Genomic DNA, 19,870 nt, shown 5'->3' on the forward strand with positions numbered 1-19,870 from the left:
TTTAATAGCAATATTGAAGCCTGTCTGCATAAGAAAGGTATCGAGTGCAGTATCCATATCACTGAAAGCTGCATTGCCCGCAGGTCTTCGCTCTTAGTTGCAAAAAGATATTATGACCCACAATGTATGAGCAGACACCGCAGAAGATGAATTATACATAATGTGTAAAACTTTTGTTACAACATTGCAATAGCTAAGTCGTGTTGTGTCATACAGTAGGTACCGACAGTTGCATCTAACGAAGAGAGCGTATCGCGCAAATTACCAGGTGCTGCTGCATTAATTTCGTTGGAGAAAACTATTACTAGGTATTGGTTTTGTTTATTTTACTGTGGCCTTTGAGATCCGAGTTCTAAAGATTGCGATCAAATTGAAAAATGCATGTAATAGACTGGCTGCCTAAAAATGTAAGCTAAACTCTCTCTACGGGGGATCTTTGTATCACATCAATATCCTATCATATGTTGTCTTAATTCTTGAATAATCAGACTGCCAAAGCTTCCTACTTAGCTTCCTACATATCAGTCAAAATTTCCAAGTTCATGCAAACTTCTATCTCAATTAACACATCTATTAAAATATGTGTACATAGAGCTATTTATTTGAGAATGCTATGATTTTGAAGGAAAATATGCGGTGCGCAGAATTTGGTGCTTAGCGTTGGGAAATCTTCTATACCTATAAAAATGGATTTCTGTCTGTCTGTCGGGATGTTCCTTATAGAATCAAAAACTATTGAACCAATCGGCGTGAGGTTTTTGGGGTTAGGGAAGGTTCTTATGATGGTTAGAGACCCCTCCCCCCACTAATAGGGGGGCTCCCATACAAATGAAACACAAATTTCTGCATAACTCGAGAACGAATCAAGCAAATGGAACAAAATTTGGCATGTGAGTGTTTTTGGAGACAAAATTTTTTTCTATGGTGAATTGAGCCCCTCCCTTCTTTAGAAAGGGAATTATGACTCCTCTCCTCTTTAAGAAGGGGGGGGGGTTTCCATACAAATTTCCTTATAACTAGAGAACTAATCAAGCAAATGGAACCAAATTTGGCATGTGGTGGGTTTTGGATGAAGGAATTTTTTTATGATGGTTTGAGACCCCTTGCCCCTGTGGTAGGGGGATAAGGACTCTCATACAAATAAAACAGAAATTTTTGCGTAACTCGAAAACTAAGCAAACTCGAGAAATTTTTATAAAACATTAATCAATAACAAGACCACCAGAAACTATCAATAGTAACATTTTATGATTCAGAGCAAGACAGACACAGGCCGCGAGTGTTGCCCGCGACCTGCAGTCGGAAGCGCCGGCCACTGCGGGGAAGGATCAGCCTTAAGGAAGGAACTCCTTAAGGTTAGGCTAAGCTATGATAGATTTTTTTTGTAAAACCCGCCCTTAGAAAAATTTCTGGCTACGCCGCTGTCATAGGCCAAATATTGACCGCCATTATTTGAGCCTTTAATCTACTATTTGAGCAAAATACGAAAAATGTTATCCGCTTAAAAAACTAACGAGTTGTCATTGTTTGAAATTATCAGGTACGAAGAGGAAATTTAGCTTTTTCCCAGTAAAAACAACAGGAAATCAATCTTAATATCTGGTGCAGCGATATCATAAGGGTAATACAGTATTTGTTTTTTCAAGTGAGCCCAAAAGGGCATAATTCACTATACTATACTGGAAAAGTTGTAGAGCACACTAAAATAAACAACTTTGTTAAATGCAGTGACTCTATCTCTTTCTCTTAGCGAGCTACAAAATACTAAATCAGAAAATAGCACACTTCAATTAAATTTTTCCGGGACTGCTGCGGAGTGCTGTTTAGAAATTGATCGTTTTTGTTTTTTGTAGACCAAATATAGTGTTTTCCTGTAAAAGTGGTTTAGTTTACCCGAAATGTGCTCAAATTGAAAAAAAATAGGACAGTGCGTTTTTTTAATATTTCATAACTCATTAAATATGCATCCTAGCAATAAAGTCTTCAGAGAACATGTGTATTTTAAGAAAACTGAATAACTTTGTAGAGCACTTGAAAGCAATAAAAAAATTGGGTGCAAAGTTATTGAGCAGAATCGATTTTAAAATATTCTTTAGTTACGAGCAATACTGACCATTCATAATTCATATCGTAACAAAAATGTATACAGTAATGATCCGATTTGTTCACCCACCCAGCGGAAGAAAAATCGGAAAAACTATGTTTTAAATCATAAAAAAAATTAAACCTTTTTTTCTTATTTACCCATTATCCGTCTTTCAATGGTGAAAAATTCTCCTAGCAAGCTCTATCGCAAAATCTAAGAGTTAATAAAAAAATTAAAAAAAATTAAAAAAATAAAAGATGATTAGGGATTTGGTACGTGGCGAATCGTACAAATACCTTGGTTTCAGGCAGCTCACCAGTATTCGCCACAGTGGGATAAATTTTTATGTCGAGTGAACCGTGTCCTAAAGTCTTTCCTCAACGCGGGAAATAAGGTACTGAATACATTTGCCATTCCCCTGTTGACCTACAGTTTTGGAGTAGTGAAGTTGAGCAAAACTGACCTAGAAGATCTTGAGAGGAGGGTGCGGCGAGAATTCAAACAAGTGGGTATGCGCCACCCTCAATCGGCACTGTAGAGATTTACTTTACCACGAATAGAAGGGGGTGTAGGAATAGTCGACATTCAAGTACTGTGCGTTGCTCAGGTGGGTCAGATGCGTGAATATTTCGTAGAATGCGTAACTCGACACGGAATATACCGAGCTATTTGTGCCGCTGATAGGGGCTACAGCGCTTTACATCTGGCGCAACCCGACTACGACCTCAGATTCAATCTAATTCCATCGCGATGGAAGAGAAGATTGCATCTTGGAAGCAAAAAGCAGTACATGGTGCTCACCCCTACCAATTGAACCGGCCTTATGTCGACAATATCGCGTCGAACTTATGGCTCTCTCGTGGTGAACTCTCACTCTATAGTGATCGAAACCAACATGAAAGCCATTCAAGACGGGATTATGCCGACGAGAAATTGCAGACGGTATATCTGGCATCAGGATGTAGAGGATGTATGCCGAATGTGCCATCAACCACAAGAAACCATCCACCACCTTATAGCTGGCTGCCTAGTACTAGCAAATACAGCCTATGCTGAAAGAACGCCATAACAACGTAGCAAAGATATTCCACCAGAAGTTGGCGCTGCAATGTGGTTGAAGGAAGATGTGCTAAATTACCGCTACAAACCAGATCCCGCCTTAGAAAACGATCGTTTCAAGCTGACAACCTACCGGACATTATGGTTTACGACAAGGGTAGATGCCATCATTGATGTCGCCATTCCACTGAGCCGTAATTTGGAGTCAACACACGGTCACGAAATTGTTAAATATCGTCCGCTGGCAGTGGAGTTGAAAGAGTCGTGGAGATAAGAAGAGGTCTCAAGAATAGTTCCATAGTGCTCACATAGTGCTTTCCGCAACCGGAGTGGTTCCAAAAGTATTACTGGAAGGCCTAAAGCTGCTGAGGTTAGAACGGGAGCAAGCTGCGTTGCAAAAAACAGCGATAATCAGCACCTGCGCAATTGTCCGTCAGTTCCTGGGTCAAGACGACAGATATACCCCAGATGATAATGTTATGTAAAAAATGTGCAGATCCACCGAGCCTAATCCCCCTTTGGCAACCGCCCGGGGTATGTAAAATTTCGCGACTTTGTCGCGAGTGTAAAAAATTAGTAAAAAAAAATTGAAAACTTTTTACGATTTGAAACATAGATTTTTTGGTTTGTCTTTTTCTATCACCATGGAAAACTTCATGAAAAGCTTTTTCCAGAAAACATTTTTCCTAAGTTCCTGAGGAAGTTTCCTCACATATTCATCTAAAAAAAATCATCATCATCATCAATCAAGAGTTATAAAGAATACACCTCTAATGGGCAACATCGTAAAAACGGTGCGATCCAACCAATGACTATTTTTTCATGAAAGTACAGTCTAATCCCGAGCAGGAGCGAAGAGCAAAATAATATAAAAACAATATCAAACTGTGTTATAATAGTATATTTTGTTATTGAATAGATATGGAGATATATTGATAACACATTTTGTTATTGAGCAGATATTTAAAACAGTGGTTGTAAGATGAGTTTAATAACTGATTTTGTTATCATATCTTATTATGGCCTAAAATGACATTCGATATATTTCATACAATTTCTTTTATTGATTAAAGAAATTTTAGATTATAAATATTTTATAAAATGATTTTTTAAAATCTCATACTACTACATTTGTTGTTCAATACCTTAATAATACTAAAATATGTTATTCTGAACTCTGAATACAGTCATGTTATTGCTTTGTTATTCAAATAACACAAGTAGTTATTCTTTTGGCCTTAAAGGATTGAAATTTTGGTATTATTTTTTGTTATTTTACCAACTATGTCAGGCAAAACAAGACCAAATTTTGATATGAATTATTCGATTTTCAATAACACATCTTGATATTATTTTGCACTTCGCACCTGCTCGGGATGAAGCTAAAGTTTTGATTTTCATGCAAAAATGTCATGGATGTCTCTACCCAGATATTTTATCAATTCAGAGATATATTAGGTATAATTGAAATAAAGCATGTAAATAACCGCCAGAGAAAATTTAAGGCCAACCATTTTGTTCTAGATGTCCTTTTTCTTCTAAAGTAAAAGAGAGAATTCGCACAATATCTTTTTCGGAATTTTGCTGAATTGTTGTTTTTGAATGATGAAAACTTTTGAACTCATGGTCAGAACATTGTGATATTAATATCAAAATGTCAACAAATCTGTTCTGAACACAGTTTTCGTTTTGTCAATTCAAAACCAATTTCGTATGTGGCTCTGAAGCTTCAGAAGCAAAGGCCGTCTACATTCGACTTTAACCGTTAGAGGGTTAGATAAACAATATTCGAGAAAAGCGGAAAATTTCTTTTGGAATTTTCTTGGCAATAATACATCGAATTTTTTAAATAGTGAACAAAATGTAGAGTAGATTGCTACAGTATAAGAACAATCGATTATTTTTAAATGAATGTAAATAGCGCCCCAAATCTTACCCCTATGGAATCGTACTTATGTACTTGTACGTACTTACATGTTTAAAAAAATCGGTCAGATTTGTCCAATCAATAGCTAATACCTATTCAAATGGAAATTAGCAGTTCAAGTCCAAATCACGAATAATTGTTTGTGATTTATAATTGTTTCCTAACTTTTTTCCGGCAATACTATGATTTTTCTAAATTTTGTTATTGTATGACAAATACAAATTGATGTATAAAATCACTAAATAGTCTTATTTCCATAAAATTCAAAATTTCAATTTTTCAAAGACATAATGAATGCGGAATGTCTTTGTTAGTTCTTTCGCTATTTTATATTTGCTGTCAGTAATAATATTATGAATAGATAACCAGTAGTGAGGTAAAACGGAAACTTTTCGATACATGAAATTCGATTATTTGGTACAATACTGTTAATTACCTGCTGCATTTTATTGCAATGAAACATGCGAAGAATAACACACCATAGCTTAGATATTATCTAAATGTGATATCTGTGAGCGCATATCGGCATTGCATAACAAGCTAATAAGGTAAAATAAATTAGAAGCAAATTACTGGTGGTTCGCTTCAGCGTTAAGTGCAGGCGGCATAGCTGGCGTCCAAAGCTCCAAATAAGTCAAAATCAATAACTAGGCGAGGAAATTGCAGCGCCTATACTGTTCGGTTTGCTATCTGACACAGTTGTATGGATTTAGTAGGATGGTTCATCATGCACATCAAATGCATCGACTTTTATTGCCATTAAGAAAAATGCATTTTTATATTTTTTTATAGAGGTTGGCGTAAGATTAATATCTTGAAATTAAATATTGTCCATTCAAGTGCCTAAGTTGAAACTAGTAAGGAATTTTATTAGTTCCTCTGTTTTAAATAGGAAGTTCGGCACCACTCTACGGTTATTTTTTTCCTCCATTGGTCCGCAAAAGGCTTTTGTTGTCTATTTTTTCTGGTTTTAGCTCCGACGTGCAGCGAACGCATTTCCAGGCAGGTTTCGCGCACCACGCATCACTCTCGGCTGAGGCGTCGCGCGACGTACATTAGGACCGTCTGTTCGCTGTTCGGCGAACATTACCTACGCGTGTCCCGTGTCTCTCTGTAAGCACTCTACAATTACTATCATTCCAGCGCAACCTGTGCATTTACTATTTCCTTCAGTATTCTGCTTGCTAATCGCGCGAAATTAGTAAACCGTTGCATAACCACAATTAGTTCCTAACTTGCTGGCGAATAAAGTGAAAACTTACTTATGTGAGATAATAGTAGTGCCGGGAATAAAATTTTATAACGAAATTAATCGAGTGCTAATATTTTTATACATTTTGTTCCCAAAAGTATGTTAAAAAGTTTGCTAAGTGAAAACCAAACTTTTAAATTTGAACGACGAAGTATACAATCTTAATCCCAGAAGTGGTATCAATAACGCAACGAGCTATAACACTGAGTCGTTCTAGTTTTTGTGAATAAAAGTTTTTGAGGATGAATAATTATATGGTGGGTTTAAAGGTTCTCGGGTTAATTCTGTAATTTACAAACAGGAACTTGTTTCTCTAATCTATTCTTCTATAGACTTTCATGCAGTGATTAACGAAAAGTCAATTTTTGCATTGATGTACAGTTTGGTTTCGACGTGGACATTCAACTCATCAATTGCTATTAGTGACATAATATGTGCTAACAAATCCGAGAACTCTACTGGAAGTGTACAACAAACTAGTCGCCATATGCTAGAATCTCGGTTGGGAGAGGCTATTGGAGTCAATAGCATCCGTACCACTAGCTGCGCCATTATCCTGTACTCTAAATACGAATAAAAATCTGAAGGTTCAATCAGAAGGTTCAAAAGCGAAACATTAGCAACCAATACAAGGCTGTGCTTCTAGACAAAAAAACCTGAATTAATCCACCTAGCGGTGTGACCTAGTCTTTCTATTGCAACAATAATAATTATTTTTGTTTTCTCAGGAACATCTATTAAGTCGACTATATTTTTTAAATATCAGTTCCATACCCCTTACTACTTAGGCTTAGGTGGTTTGCCGTCCTAAGACAAAGCCTGTTGAACAAAGTTTCCCATGTAGACCTTAGACCTTAAAATCCTTATTTAACAGTAAAATTCGCAAAAATGTACTGCGTCTAATAATTACATTGGGGTCAGTCTCGGTATATTGGTTAGCATTCACGTCTCTCACGCCGAGGACCCTGGTTCAAATCGCAACCCCGCAGAAGCCACGAATGACCTAAAAGTGTTAAAATGACTCTAATATAACAAAATAATAATAATTACATTTTCTTTCCTAGGGTGTGTAACTTACACACTTACACAGTGTAAGTATTTGTAAGCGTCATTTAATTAATTTATCAACACCTTCTTTTTTATAATATACAAAGTGATTTAAACATGTATGTAAACACAAAAGATCTGTAGACGGCCTTAGCTTTTGGAGCTTCAGAGCCACATATAAAGATTTTTTTTTGTTTGATTATAGTCACTTTAACAGCTAGGGTCATTCGTGACTTCTGCGGAGTTGGGAATTGAACCCAAGTCCATGGCGTGAGAGGCGTGAACGCACAACCACTACACCGGGATTGACCCCTTCGAAGATTGTTTAGAATTGACAATATGAAAAATGTGTTCATATGAAATGTGATATGTTCATATGAAAAATGTGTGTACAGATTTCTTGATATATTTACTACAATATTCTGACCATGCGCTCAAGAGTTATCATCTTTCAAAAACAAGAATTCTGAATAATAACGAAAATAATTACTGCGTAAATATTTCCTTTTTCGTGTTTGAACAACAAGATATGTAGAACAAAAAGATGACATCAACATTTTTCTATGAGAGATTTTAATGCTTGACTTCAATTATGTAATATATTTGAAATGAAAACATAACTGTGTAGAGCAGTGATGGGCAAACCGCGGCTTTTAAATATGGTCCTTGCGGCCCGCGAACTGGTTTTATGGATGGTGGACGGAAACTATAGGGTGAATTTATTGATATCAGAAGTCACTCCGGGCCGCGGATCTATTGAGGAGATCTGATTTAGCCCGCATTATGCTTATAGCGTGGCCACCGCTGATGTAGAGCATTAGATAGATTAGATAAAACACGAAACAAAGAAATTGGGTTTTTTCTTAGCTAGCTCTTCTACAGATGATTGTTTTTGTATGAGAATCAAAACTTGAACATCTCTTATATATATTTTCATGAAATAATAGTCATTTGCTTGATTACATCGTTTTTACGACGGTGCCCGTTAGAGGGTTAAGCAAACGAGATGAGATAAAAGAATTAGTGTAAAAGTAGCGCCATAAGCATGCTTGAGACTGGGAAATGTCATAGTTTTTCCGCGCTTGTCTTTTTCGGTAGTCGGTTCCATGTGAGCAAAATTTGTTTGAAATTTGTATAAATTTATTTGGGAAAATCAACTCATAAACATTTTCAATGCTATACACCACTATACCTATAAGCTTAAATCGACTGCTTTTCTTTGCTTTTCTTGTCCGATTGCGAGTAATAGCAAGTGAAGAAAATGACAAATGAAATGTGTCTCACTTTTCTGTTATTTCAAGCAAGTTGCAAAATTGCAAATACATAGACGCATACATACATACCTACATACATACATCACACATACATAAATACATATATACATACATACACACGCACATCATACATACGTTGAATACAATTGATATATTTTGGTTTTACACGTTTTAAACGGTTTAATATAAGGAACTTAAATGTTTAAGTTTTAATAACTTTTGAATAAATCATCCGATTGTCATCAACTCGGATTCGTTTGATAGATCCGTTACATACATGCATACACACATACACACTCACAGAAAATGCTCCGTTTTCGATACTGAGTCGAATGGTATTAGACATTCGGCCCGCTGGGCCTTTTTTCGAATTCACTAAAGTAAACTACGAAAAAGTTGGTTTAAGTATTACGGACATAAGTTTTACTATTGTTAAAGTATCAGCTAAACACGGTTATGATAAACTGATAAACATTATTTGACAAACCTCTCGAATGTGCCTTACAAGTGTGCACTAGTCTTGTTAATTGTCTTTACATATTAACTTGCTGTCAAATTAACGTGTTAACTAGGTTGGAAAATTATAAAAATTAAAGCATCGAGTTCCTGTGTATCAAATGTGACACGATGTACCTAAATTACCTTTAAAATGGCACGTTGATGTTACATTATGCGAGTTTGACACATTTTTTCAAAATTATTATAACCCGGTTAATGACCAAATGGTTAAAATCACATTAAAATAACAATTATCATAAGGTTTGGGCCGAAAGGGCTCGAAATTTGAAGAAACTTTAAAGATGGCATAATTAATGGACTGATGAACGAAAACAATACTTATAATACTCCAAAGTGAAGTTTTCCAATTTTCTCGGACGTAGTTTTGGAATATATTTGCTCATGCAAGCAAAGTGAATTTTTAGTGTTGTTACCTGTCAACCTACATGAACTTTTCTATTTTCGAATTAAAACAAAAAAAGAACATCTTAAATATTCTCACTTGATTTGCAGTGTCTTAATTTTAATTTAATCAATGAATCATTTTTAAGAGCTGCTCACATAAACATATCATCTCATATATGTATTCAAATGGCAATTGGCTTGAAAATGCTAAGCAGGAAAACAAAAATATGAAAACTATCGATGCTGTTTGCCGATTGAAAATGCACACCTAATCCAATTAAAAACGATCGAAATAAGCTTGTTAACTAGATTTTTTTCCTTCTAGAAAACCTTCGGTTTCACGGAAAAATTTCCAAGGGCACATGGTTTCTAACCAGGAAAGTAATGTGTACCAAGACTAGTTGGTAGCCACGAGGGAGCCTGTTCAAAACGTTTTAACCATGGAGAGTGTACAAAGTGGAGTGGTGAAATGTGGCGGTTACAGATACGATGACGGAACTCGATACATTGGAGATTGGAATCATCGCGGTCAAAAGCACGGTATGGGCTCAATGATGTTTTCGGATGGAACACGTTACGACGGTGCATTTAGTAATGGAGTTTGCTCAGGATTGGGAGTTATGGTAAGTATCAAAACTCAGATCTTTGGGATACACAATCCTCTAAAACTCTCAACGATAATGTTAATTGCCTATTTTGTCTTACAATTTGTGTGAAAAATTTTGAAATGCGATGTACTCATCACTTATTACTATATATTGCTTCATATTCATTATTTAAAAACGTTTAAATAATGATGCGGTATCATTTGAAGAATCCGATCTAAAATACTTAGCTAGAATTTCAACCTCCACACAAAAGCTCGAGACATAATCAAGTGATGGGATTCACACAATCTGATCTGATATGCAAAATGTTTCTGAAAATATCCGTTTTTGGTAAAATTTTTCTCAATTTTCGGAACATCTGTTTAATGATATTAATTTGTGTTGTTACCAACATGTCGAGCACGTCTAGAAACGGCCTTATCCGTTGGAGAGTAAATTATAAAAATTGGTCGAAGTTTTAATAAAAGCTTCAGTTTCAGTAATAAAATATTTCGCGCTTTAAATGTACAGTACAGATAACCAAGATTTTGATAATTTTGTCGATATTTTAATTAAGTTTTTCGACATTTTTCCCTCCGGTCACCTGTGTGACCGTACAAATCAATAATAGGGGACTGTAAGGTGAGGTGAGGGTGACTGTGAGAACAGGGCCCCACGATTCTTTTTGTTGTAGACTTCAAATTTGATTTTTTATTTATCTTTAATATATTTAACAAATGGCAAGTACAAACTTCTAAACAACAACTTTACTTTTTTTCTCATTGCAGTGCTTTCCAGATGGCGCTAAGTAAGTTAAGATGATTATTTTATAATATTGTATTAACGCAAAAAAAATTGGATAGCAATCAAACTGACCCAAAGAAAATCGCAAACTCGCTAGCAAACTGCATTATCCCATTATGGCCAACGGCTACGGTGCCTTGAAATTACATATTAAATTGCATACGCTAGGCCATTATGGGTTAATATGGCTTTAAAATTTTTCATAACACTACTACATTCGTATGAATAATCTAATAATTGAGTGAATGTTTACATTAGAAAAACCAAAACAAGTTTTAAAATTTGTAATGCGCATACTCAACCATACAGTATTAATAGAAAATACAAGTATACACGTTTTCGTAGAAGAAAGGAAGGAACTATCCTGTGTTTTCATTAATAATTTTAACGTCCTGAAGTTTTCGGACGTCTTTAGGTAATTTTTTGTTAAATATCTTTATTTATCGTCTATTAGAGACGTAGTGCTATAGGCTTTTGTTATTGCATTAATAGGTTGTGATAGTTTCCTTAACTGTCTTTTCTCCAAGTAGCGCTGTTGTTCCATATTCTTTTTGGAGGTGCTTAAGTTTTATTTGTTCGGCCAATTACAATTTTGTTTTTTTTCGGTATTGATTCAGGGTGTCGACTCAAATCCCAAAATAAAATTCCCTGACTTTCCCTGATTTTCCCTGATGCTTCAAATATTTTTCCCTGACCCTCAAAACTCGAATATCAAGCTTATTTGGGTGATTTCTGGCTTAAGTTTTTAATCCTTTAGCATGGCTTATGCGAGCTGCTGAAAACTAAAGCTAGATTTCTTCATGTTTTACGAACACATATCAAAGATTCTTAACCTATTTCTTACCAACGTTTCGAAAACACCCTCTTCTATCGAGTATCGAGGGACAGTTATGTTTGAGGTATCAACTTGAATCCAAAGAAACAAAGATTGAGAAATAATCTAATCGACCTGTTTTTACACAAAGCTTAGATGTTACATACAAAAAAATTACAGCCGTGTAAACATAACAAATCTTGCTAATTTTCAGTCAGCTCAAACTAGTAACTTTACCGCTGGAAGGTGGACACATGTCTGCGAGTTTTCAGTTAAACTAAAACAAAACTTTCCTGGAAGTTCCAGCTTGTTATCTTTGCTGCAAAAGGCATGGGGTTAAGGAGATGATTCCCCAAAGATTTTTGGTACAAAAATGTGCGTTTTGCTGGCTTCGAGGTACGGCAAAACTTTAGCTAGATATATTATTGGAAAATTTCCAAATGACAAATATTTTAACCCTCAATGGTGGACAGTTAAGACTAAAGCTGTGTGTCATGATTTCGGATTGCAACTATCGAGGCTTGAAAGCAACATTGACTCGAAGGTAGTTCAGTGGCCGGCCGTTCGGTCCGATGACCGTATATGGGTGTTGAGAATTAAGGCAAATTCTTCAACTACAGCTTAATCAACGTATAGTCACCAACAAATCATAAATTCGATGGTACTAGGGACGAATTGAACCGCCCAGTTAGCTTCGAGGCTGTTCTTTACAAGCTTTACAAGTTGTTCTAACAAGCCAGTTGTGTTCGAATCTCGGCTAGCTGGTTTTTATTAGACGGAATCAGTAGGATCGTTGCACTGACCCCGTAATTTTCCTGTACTCTAACAGTAGGCTGCGAAGTCTGTCGATAAAGAAGGATAATGTCTAGTGACGGTTAATGCTCAAGACTTTGCTTTGCTAGGGACGAATTCTATGACAGGTTCGAAATGATTTATGGGGTGCGCACGACTTGAAAATTCAAGACTGTAGCTCCCAGACCGATCGTGTTTAACGGTCAAAACTTTTTGGAAGTCACAATATACAGTCTTTTCTTAGCGACTTTGACCACTATCTCTATGTAAGATCCACGCAAGGTTATCGAAATCGGCAAAGGCTCGCATTGAGAGGATGTTGCATTTCAACATCTAGCGGTTTACGGCATATGACGTTGCAGTGGAGTACACCAGAAAGCTTGATCTACGAATCGCAGAACAGCAGGACGAAAGGGAATAAGACGTAAGTAGGCTGTGGAGGATCCGCCATAGCGCCAACAACTACGAGGGAAGTGATAGGCACGACGTGGGGAAGACAATCACCCTTATTCCGCGAGTCACGTGACTCAATACGACAATTGTCACTCGCCGTGACTCGCCACGGCGAGTCGAATTGAGTGCTGTCACCTAGGTGACAACCGTGTCACCTAGGTAACAACCCCGTGTCACCTAGGTAACAACCCCGTGTCACCTAAGTGACAAACCGTGTCACCTAGGCGACAATTATCACCTCATTCGCGATGACTCCAAATTAGTTACGTCACTCGCCTCGCAGAATAAGGGTGAGTGTAACAGCTTGTTTGATGTCGAATGCCAGAAAATGACAAATGAGAAGAACCAGGCCAAGAGTCGCATGCTCACTGCGGATCACGTCAGAACAGAGAAACATGTAAGCTTTCTGCGTATTACGTAACCAGCTGAACCAGTCCCGAAGGTTGCCAACTCGCATAAACGCAAATTCTACAGAACGTTAATGCTCCCGGTAACCCTTAACGGACATGAATCATGGACACTGAAGGAAGATGATCAATGCTTGGGACTTCTGAGTGTAAAATTCTGCAATTGGTGAAAACGCTGTAGATCGCGTGTAAATAACAGTATGTATCCCGCTTTGTGCTCTTGATGTCTGCACCGTGAAGTGCGTGAGACCTGCCATTGCCGATTTCGAGCACTACAGCGAGTGAAGTCTGACAATTGTACGGCGCAAAACAAATAAAAAATTTACGGCAAACTGAAAGATAATCGAATCGCCACTAGACATGTAACAAGTTTTAATTCAACCGATCAATCTGTGTATATTTTACACGAAAATTGATTTGATTCGAAAGTTGGCCGGGTAAACAAAATTTCCCTGATTGAATTTCGAAATTCCCTGATATTCCCTGATTTCCCTGATCCAAAAATCAATTCCCTGATATTCCCTGATTTTCCAGGTTTTTCCAGGAAATCGACACCCTGGATTTTAGTTTTTTGATTTTCGCTTGATTTTTGTTTTTTTAGTATCCAGGTCACCAGGACCAGCACACTACTGTATAAACTGTATCTTTATTATAAGCTGCTTACAGTTTGCACACAAAATTTCCAATGGTAAAGTTTGAATTTGATAAAATATTTACACATATTGTGGGAAAAATTTGCAATAACCTTAATATATATTTTTATGCATGAAAAGTTTCGTAACAGCAAAGCCTTGTTCTGCATCTCTTTTTGAAACTTGACCTTCATATTCGACAGACTTCACAATAAGGTATTAGAGTATCATGAGGTGCCCTAATTGCTTGAGGCAATTTTTGGGTGCTTAATTCCGTGCACCAGGCATTAAATCAGTAATTTCCCACCATAACATGCACATTTCCGTCAACACTTTCTGTAACATCTAAAGCTAATACTTCACTATTTCACAGATACGAGGGAGAATTCATGCAAGGCTGGTTCCATGGGCACGGAGTTTTTTGGCGATCGGACGGCATGAAGTACGAAGGCGAGTTTCGCGGCGGCCGCATTTGGGGTCTCGGATTGATCACATTTAGTGATCAGAGTCACGGTTTTCCAAGGAACGAGGGATTTTTCCAAGACTGCCGTTTGGTCCGTAAAAAGCGCTGCCCGGAAGTGATTCAGCGTGCCCAAAAAGTTGCTTTAATGGCTAGAGCGCAATGTGATCAAGGAAATTGATTCTTCAAACCGGCCATATAGTATGAGTAATGTGTGACATTTTACAAATAAATTTATTTCTACGCTATAATTGTTTATTAACAGTAAAAACGGAACGTGGAAAACATGTTCTTAAATATTTCTTAAAATAAAAATAGAAACTGCGCGTGGGTTATTCACCCGATTTGTCTTCACCTGTCCCTACTAAAAACCACTGGAGTCTTGCCGTTACTGACGCATTTCTCACCAAACGTTTGTGGTCATCCAAAGTATTTCGTAATCCCATAATCACGTCCTGCTTAAAAGGCAGGAGCAAAAATGGAGGATACTTCGTAGTATATAGTATACACTGCAAAGCATCAATTCGAACATCCTACAGAAAACGCAATGAAAATGAATAAAAAGTAAATAAACAAGGATAAATACTCACCATCGATGACTCATACATTGACAGCTTTAATAACTGCGGAATTAATGTTTGAAGATGATCTCGGAAAAAAGGATCTTCGTCTACTACGAATCGCCGAATGATGTTGAGTGAGTTTGTTAGGGTAGTGTCGTTTGTTTGCGATAAACATTTAAGCAAAATTGGTCCTACCTAGAAATAAACAAAACGTTCGAAAGCGATCGCACCTAATTGAACGAATGGTTCTTACCTTCTCTATGTTCATTTTCAATACGATATGCGGTACAATCTTGTATACTTGAACTAACGCTCTAAGATGCGTATCTAGATATCCTTCTGCTTTATTTTCCAGTTTTTTCATGACAAATACAAAAAGCTTTTGTTTGAACAAATTTTTTATTAGAGGTAAGTGTAGCTGAGGAAATTCTGCGCTCAGAACTTCAAATGCAAGAGCTGCCGTGTTTCCCAAAGAAGGATGATCAAGCAGTTCAGCAATGTCTTCAACAATTTCACCAGCCAATGAATGACCTCTTGCAAGCAATCCCTTGCCTATCCAGGATAGAATGCTTACAACCTTTTTGTTGTTATTTTTCAGATGCACCCGCAGTGATTTTAATAATTTCAATAATATATTTCGATGATGATCATCATCCGGCATTCTATTAAATAGACTGCAAAGTAAATGATTGCATAACTGTTTAACGTTGTCATCCTCGCTATTTAAAGCTAACGTAGTTAAAGAATCTACTAAATTTTCGAAATGATCCTTTAACGGTATTGATTCATCTAAATATCCAAGAATACCCGAAGTTAAATATAAATCCTTTGTTTTCGTTAAATCCATTGACGCAAGGTGATCAACTACAATTTTGCTTTGAACTTCTGTGGAGAGTTGTGCCATCAATGCTTTCATTAAGCTTGAAGCGGCGAAAAGGTATTCAGAGGTCAACAACAGTGCCTCGTTACGCACTTGTTCAATAATCCTGTCTATCAGTTTATAGTCTTCGTATAACATTGTTGCCAATGGTCTTCCATTTACACTTGAAATAGTATTTTCTAAAGTTTTCATTGCAACAATAGTTATGGGCTCTAGCAAGGGTTCTTTAAAAATCAATTCCATAAAGAATTGAATTACTTTCGCGCTCATCGTTTCCAGTGGCATTAATTTGGCTAAAGCACGAAATATTCTCTCTGTGGATGGTGAAACCGCCTCATACTTCTTGGCGATTAATTTGTCAACGATGACGTTCATGACTTCAGAGGGATAGCAATTAGTAAACTGATAAAGACATTCCTCGACGTCTAAACGTACATCATCTGACGCTAAAAGCACATGTATTATTGTTGTATAAACAACAAATCGGTTCTCATCAATTATCACTTCCGGGATGCATATGATGGCAGAGAGAGCGATTCTTTTCAACTCACTTGAGTCATGTTCTTGCACTAAAATTTGAATAAAATGTTTTTGAACCGCCAAAATCATCTCGGAAACTAACTGCTTTAAAATATTTTTGTTTTTACAGATAACCATTAATTTTTGTAGGACCTCAACCAAAGCACATTTTTGTTGCGCATTAAGCTCTTCTGTTTGCAACTGAGAAAGTACGATAGGGATTAATTTATCAGCTACAAAACGAGCAGCTTTTGATGAAGCACTGGAACAAATCAGTGCAATTTTCACACAGTTTTCAAATTGCCTTGATGAAACATCCGCCAGACTTCCCATGATTGCTAGTAAAATAGTGGTAAGCAATCTTTCTTCAATTTGTACATCAGACGCGGCTGCAATCACCAGTTGCAATGTAGTATCTAAGGTCAGTTGAAAAACTTCCTTATTTTCGTTTCCCGGAAGTAGCTCTGATTTTAATGCGTTCCATATACTGTCAAGATGCTCGCTTATATCCGATATGTTGAACGTTTTGGTGCATTTCATCTGAAAACAGCAATAGCAAATCGTAATTTGACGATAACTAGATAATGTTACATATATAAGGCTTACCAACAATCGCAACGAATCTAGCTTTGCCACATCCAGGTCACTGTCTAACTTTTCTAGTAACAATACAATGCAATGGGTGGCGAATTCTTTCGTTGCGCACAGGCAATTTTCTAGTTTTAATGCTAGCATATCTCTAGTAATAGCTGCTGGATCGTTAGGATTTGGGTAAAAATCAATTGGAAAATAGCATGCAAACACTTCAAACATTTCTTCAGATAAGTGCATCAGAGGGTACTGTTGCAGGAATTGTGGCATGTAATCAAACAAAAATAGCAAATTTTGAGGATCTCTCTCCCCTTGAATGGCGTCAATGACTCCACTAATGAAATCTGCCCCCATAGTAGCCAATTCAGGTTGCTTTCGCTCTGCCAAGCGAGCTATTATGTTGATATATGTGGTGCGGTCATCTTTGTGCTGACTCTGGCAGGGAATTTGCATGAAAAGCGAATTAAACACTTTACTGGCAGTTCCATCGGGAAGATTATTCATTAACACAATTGCAGATATTCCTTTCAAAATTGCAGGAATAAGAGAATGATGATCTTTCATACGATCACAATAAAATGTGACGATAAAATCCAGCTGCTTCGCGTTGAGTAAATTAGTTGGCAATTTCTCTAACACGCTCGACAGTAACATTGTTCCTTTCATTCTAATCTGACTGTCCTTATGTGTCAACGCAGGGCCTAGCTCTTGAACGAAATCCGCTAGGTCGAGTTTACCATTTATTATATCTATAATCACATAAAAACCAAATATTTGGTTACTTAGAATGCAAAAATTGATGCCTTTTATATTATTCGTCTTACCTTGACAGACTTTATCACACTTGTGGCTGTTTCCTGTTTCACTTTTCAAAACATCGACCAGCGTAGAATGAGACCACGGAAACTTCATTTTTATACCTAACAGTTTTTTAATGGCAAGTTACCGAAAAACACAATAACCTTTTTTACTGAAAGTCGTTTTTTAAACCAACATTCGGCCACACGCAATATCACGTTCTCGTAGTAATTCTGACAGGATATCGAAGCAAAACGTAAACAAAGGAATATGTAATGACGGTAATGACTAATGACATTTTTATTACTCATCAGGTGAGAATTTGAGTGAAACACGATGACGTCACCAGTAGAGGTCATGAGCAAATATGACAGGGTTGAAATGAAATAATGCTTATCCAGCTTTTTACGCGCTATAATGGCGGACGCTATAAATTGTGCTCGTAATATGTGAACAATCTTTTTGACAACTCTGCATACATCAAAACTGGGCACTCTTCTCATGTACGGCAGTGTTGCTCTTTCTTTCGTTTACGCAAAAGAAGGAAGGCAATAGTTTTGTTTACATTTCGCACAGTTCTGCTTTCCTTCTTTGACGTAAACGAAAGAAAGAGCACGGTAGTGTTGCAAGAGAAGAGTGTCAGATTTGATGTATGCAGAGTTGTCAAAAAGATTGTTCGCATATTACGAACACAATTTATAGCGGCCATCATTATCCAGCTTTTTACGAGCCATAATGGCGGACGTGTTCGTAATATTTGAACAGTATTTTTGACATTTCCCTAATACATCGCACGTTTTCTTTCCGCTCGTTCACGGTAAAAATAAGGGAATGTACGGAAAGAAACCGTGCGATATATTAGGGAAATGTCAAAAATACTGTTCAAATATTACGAACACATCCGCCATTATGGCTCGTAAAAAGCTGGATAGCGCGCAAAAAGCTGGATACACTGAAACAAGAATTATGGTATCTAGTACCATTTTGCAGAAAATGCTTGCTTTTTGTATTGTCAATTGCAAGTAAAATTTGTTCCATCCAAAGTGCGATATCGCTCATAAAAGTGCTATTTTGCATTAAATCGTTTCGGTATCTTCGGCACACTTTTTCGTTATCTTCAAAGCAATAAGTGCGCCGAAGAGACCGAAACGATTTAAGCTAAAACAGCACTTTTATGAGCGATTGCGCACTTATTGATGGGACAATTTTCCTTGCAATTGACAATATAAAAACCATAAAAAAGCTGTTCAAATTTACCATGATTCTTGTACAAGCAACATGTTCACAGATATTTTTACCACCTTTCATGGTAATGTCTATGTAGTTTTGACTACGATTCTGTTATTTTTGTTATTCATCGCACAGTGGTCCAAACAGCGAAATACGTGATCGTGTCCCAAGTAACCAAGAGTTCGAATAATGGTGTCTAACGAGGATTAAACAGCTTTATGTATATTAATCTATAACTTGCTAAACAGCGTCACTTTTAAGTAATTAACCGAACTTTCAAGCTGTCTTGGGTTCGCTGCATAGAACACTAAGCAGCTCCGAAATAAACTGTCAAAAACTAAGAAAAAACTAAAATTTAGCAGCACTTCTATGTTCTATTTTTATACTTCTACCTAACTTCTATATTTGTTGCATTTGCCTGCTGTTGGGTTTGAACCCGGGTGTTCCGCGTTGTAAACCTATCCCGATCCACTGCGTCGCCTTTGTCATATACAAGTGATGTAAATTTTGCCAATGAGTGGTTCTTAAGCAAAAGTTCGTTTTAGGACTTGCAGCAGCTTTATGCAGCGCGAGTTAATTATAGAACATAAAGTTTGGAGCCAGGTAATTAACTAGCAGTAAGATACCGACAGCATATGCTACACAACACAACACAATAATGAAGAGCATTGCATTCTAATTTATATTTGTAATTAGAAATATGCGAGGATTAAATTTATTCGAGTGAAATAAAAGTAATTAATCTCAAATAGGTTTAGGTTCTGCTGGTTTGATCACCAGAAATGTAAACAA

At 36.8% G+C, this 19,870-nt stretch overlaps 2 protein-coding genes across 3 annotated transcripts; one reads left to right on the forward strand and one right to left on the reverse strand.

Moving 5' to 3' along the window:
* Positions 1-6,147: 6,147 nt before the first annotated feature.
* LOC128740132 (MORN repeat-containing protein 4 homolog) lies at positions 6,148-14,748 on the forward strand. 2 transcript variants are annotated; one of them, XM_053835645.1, is made up of 4 exons: positions 6,148-6,185; positions 9,874-10,171; positions 10,924-10,943; positions 14,411-14,748. In XM_053835645.1, exons 2-4 carry the CDS (start codon positions 9,989-9,991, stop codon positions 14,676-14,678), a joined length of 471 nt encoding a protein of 156 aa, XP_053691620.1. In that variant the 5' UTR covers positions 6,148-6,185; positions 9,874-9,988; the 3' UTR covers positions 14,679-14,748. The 2 variants fall into 2 exon arrangements, with proteins under 2 accessions (XP_053691620.1, XP_053691621.1); XM_053835646.1 differs by lacking the exon at positions 6,148-6,185 and adding an exon at positions 6,391-6,421.
* LOC128740131 (MMS19 nucleotide excision repair protein) lies at positions 14,719-18,069 on the reverse strand. The gene is made up of 5 exons (XM_053835644.1): positions 17,875-18,069; positions 17,066-17,799; positions 15,314-16,999; positions 15,088-15,255; positions 14,719-15,030 (listed from the first exon to the last, which is right to left on the reverse strand). Exons 1-5 carry the CDS (start codon positions 17,960-17,962, stop codon positions 14,830-14,832), a joined length of 2,877 nt encoding a protein of 958 aa, XP_053691619.1. The 5' UTR covers positions 17,963-18,069; the 3' UTR covers positions 14,719-14,829.
* Between the last annotated feature and the right edge of the window lie 1,801 nt (positions 18,070-19,870).

Source organism: Sabethes cyaneus, chromosome 3, assembly GCF_943734655.1.
Source record: "Sabethes cyaneus chromosome 3, idSabCyanKW18_F2, whole genome shotgun sequence".
Lineage (NCBI taxonomy): Eukaryota > Metazoa > Arthropoda > Insecta > Diptera > Culicidae > Sabethes > Sabethes cyaneus.

What these genes read in the sequence shown, in the direction of transcription:
- LOC128740132 (XM_053835645.1), top strand. Translation starts at nt 9,989, where the DNA reads ATGGAGAGTGTACAAAGTGGAGTGGTGAAATGTGGCGGTTACAGATAC. An exon ending in GCTCAGGATTGGGAGTTATG is followed by an intron (nt 10,172 to 10,923) that starts GTAAGTATCAAA and finishes TTCTCATTGCAG; the next exon opens with TGCTTTCCAGATGGCGCTAA. An exon ending in TGCTTTCCAGATGGCGCTAA is followed by an intron (nt 10,944 to 14,410) that starts GTAAGTTAAGAT and finishes ACTATTTCACAG; the next exon opens with ATACGAGGGAGAATTCATGC.
- LOC128740131 (XM_053835644.1), bottom strand. Translation starts at nt 17,962, where the DNA reads ATGAAGTTTCCGTGGTCTCATTCTACGCTGGTCGATGTTTTGAAAAGT. An exon ending in TAGATTCGTTGCGATTGTTG is followed by an intron (nt 17,000 to 17,065) that starts GTAAGCCTTATA and finishes TGCTGTTTTCAG; the next exon opens with ATGAAATGCACCAAAACGTT. An exon ending in TGAAAATGAACATAGAGAAG is followed by an intron (nt 15,256 to 15,313) that starts GTAAGAACCATT and finishes GTTTATTTCTAG; the next exon opens with GTAGGACCAATTTTGCTTAA.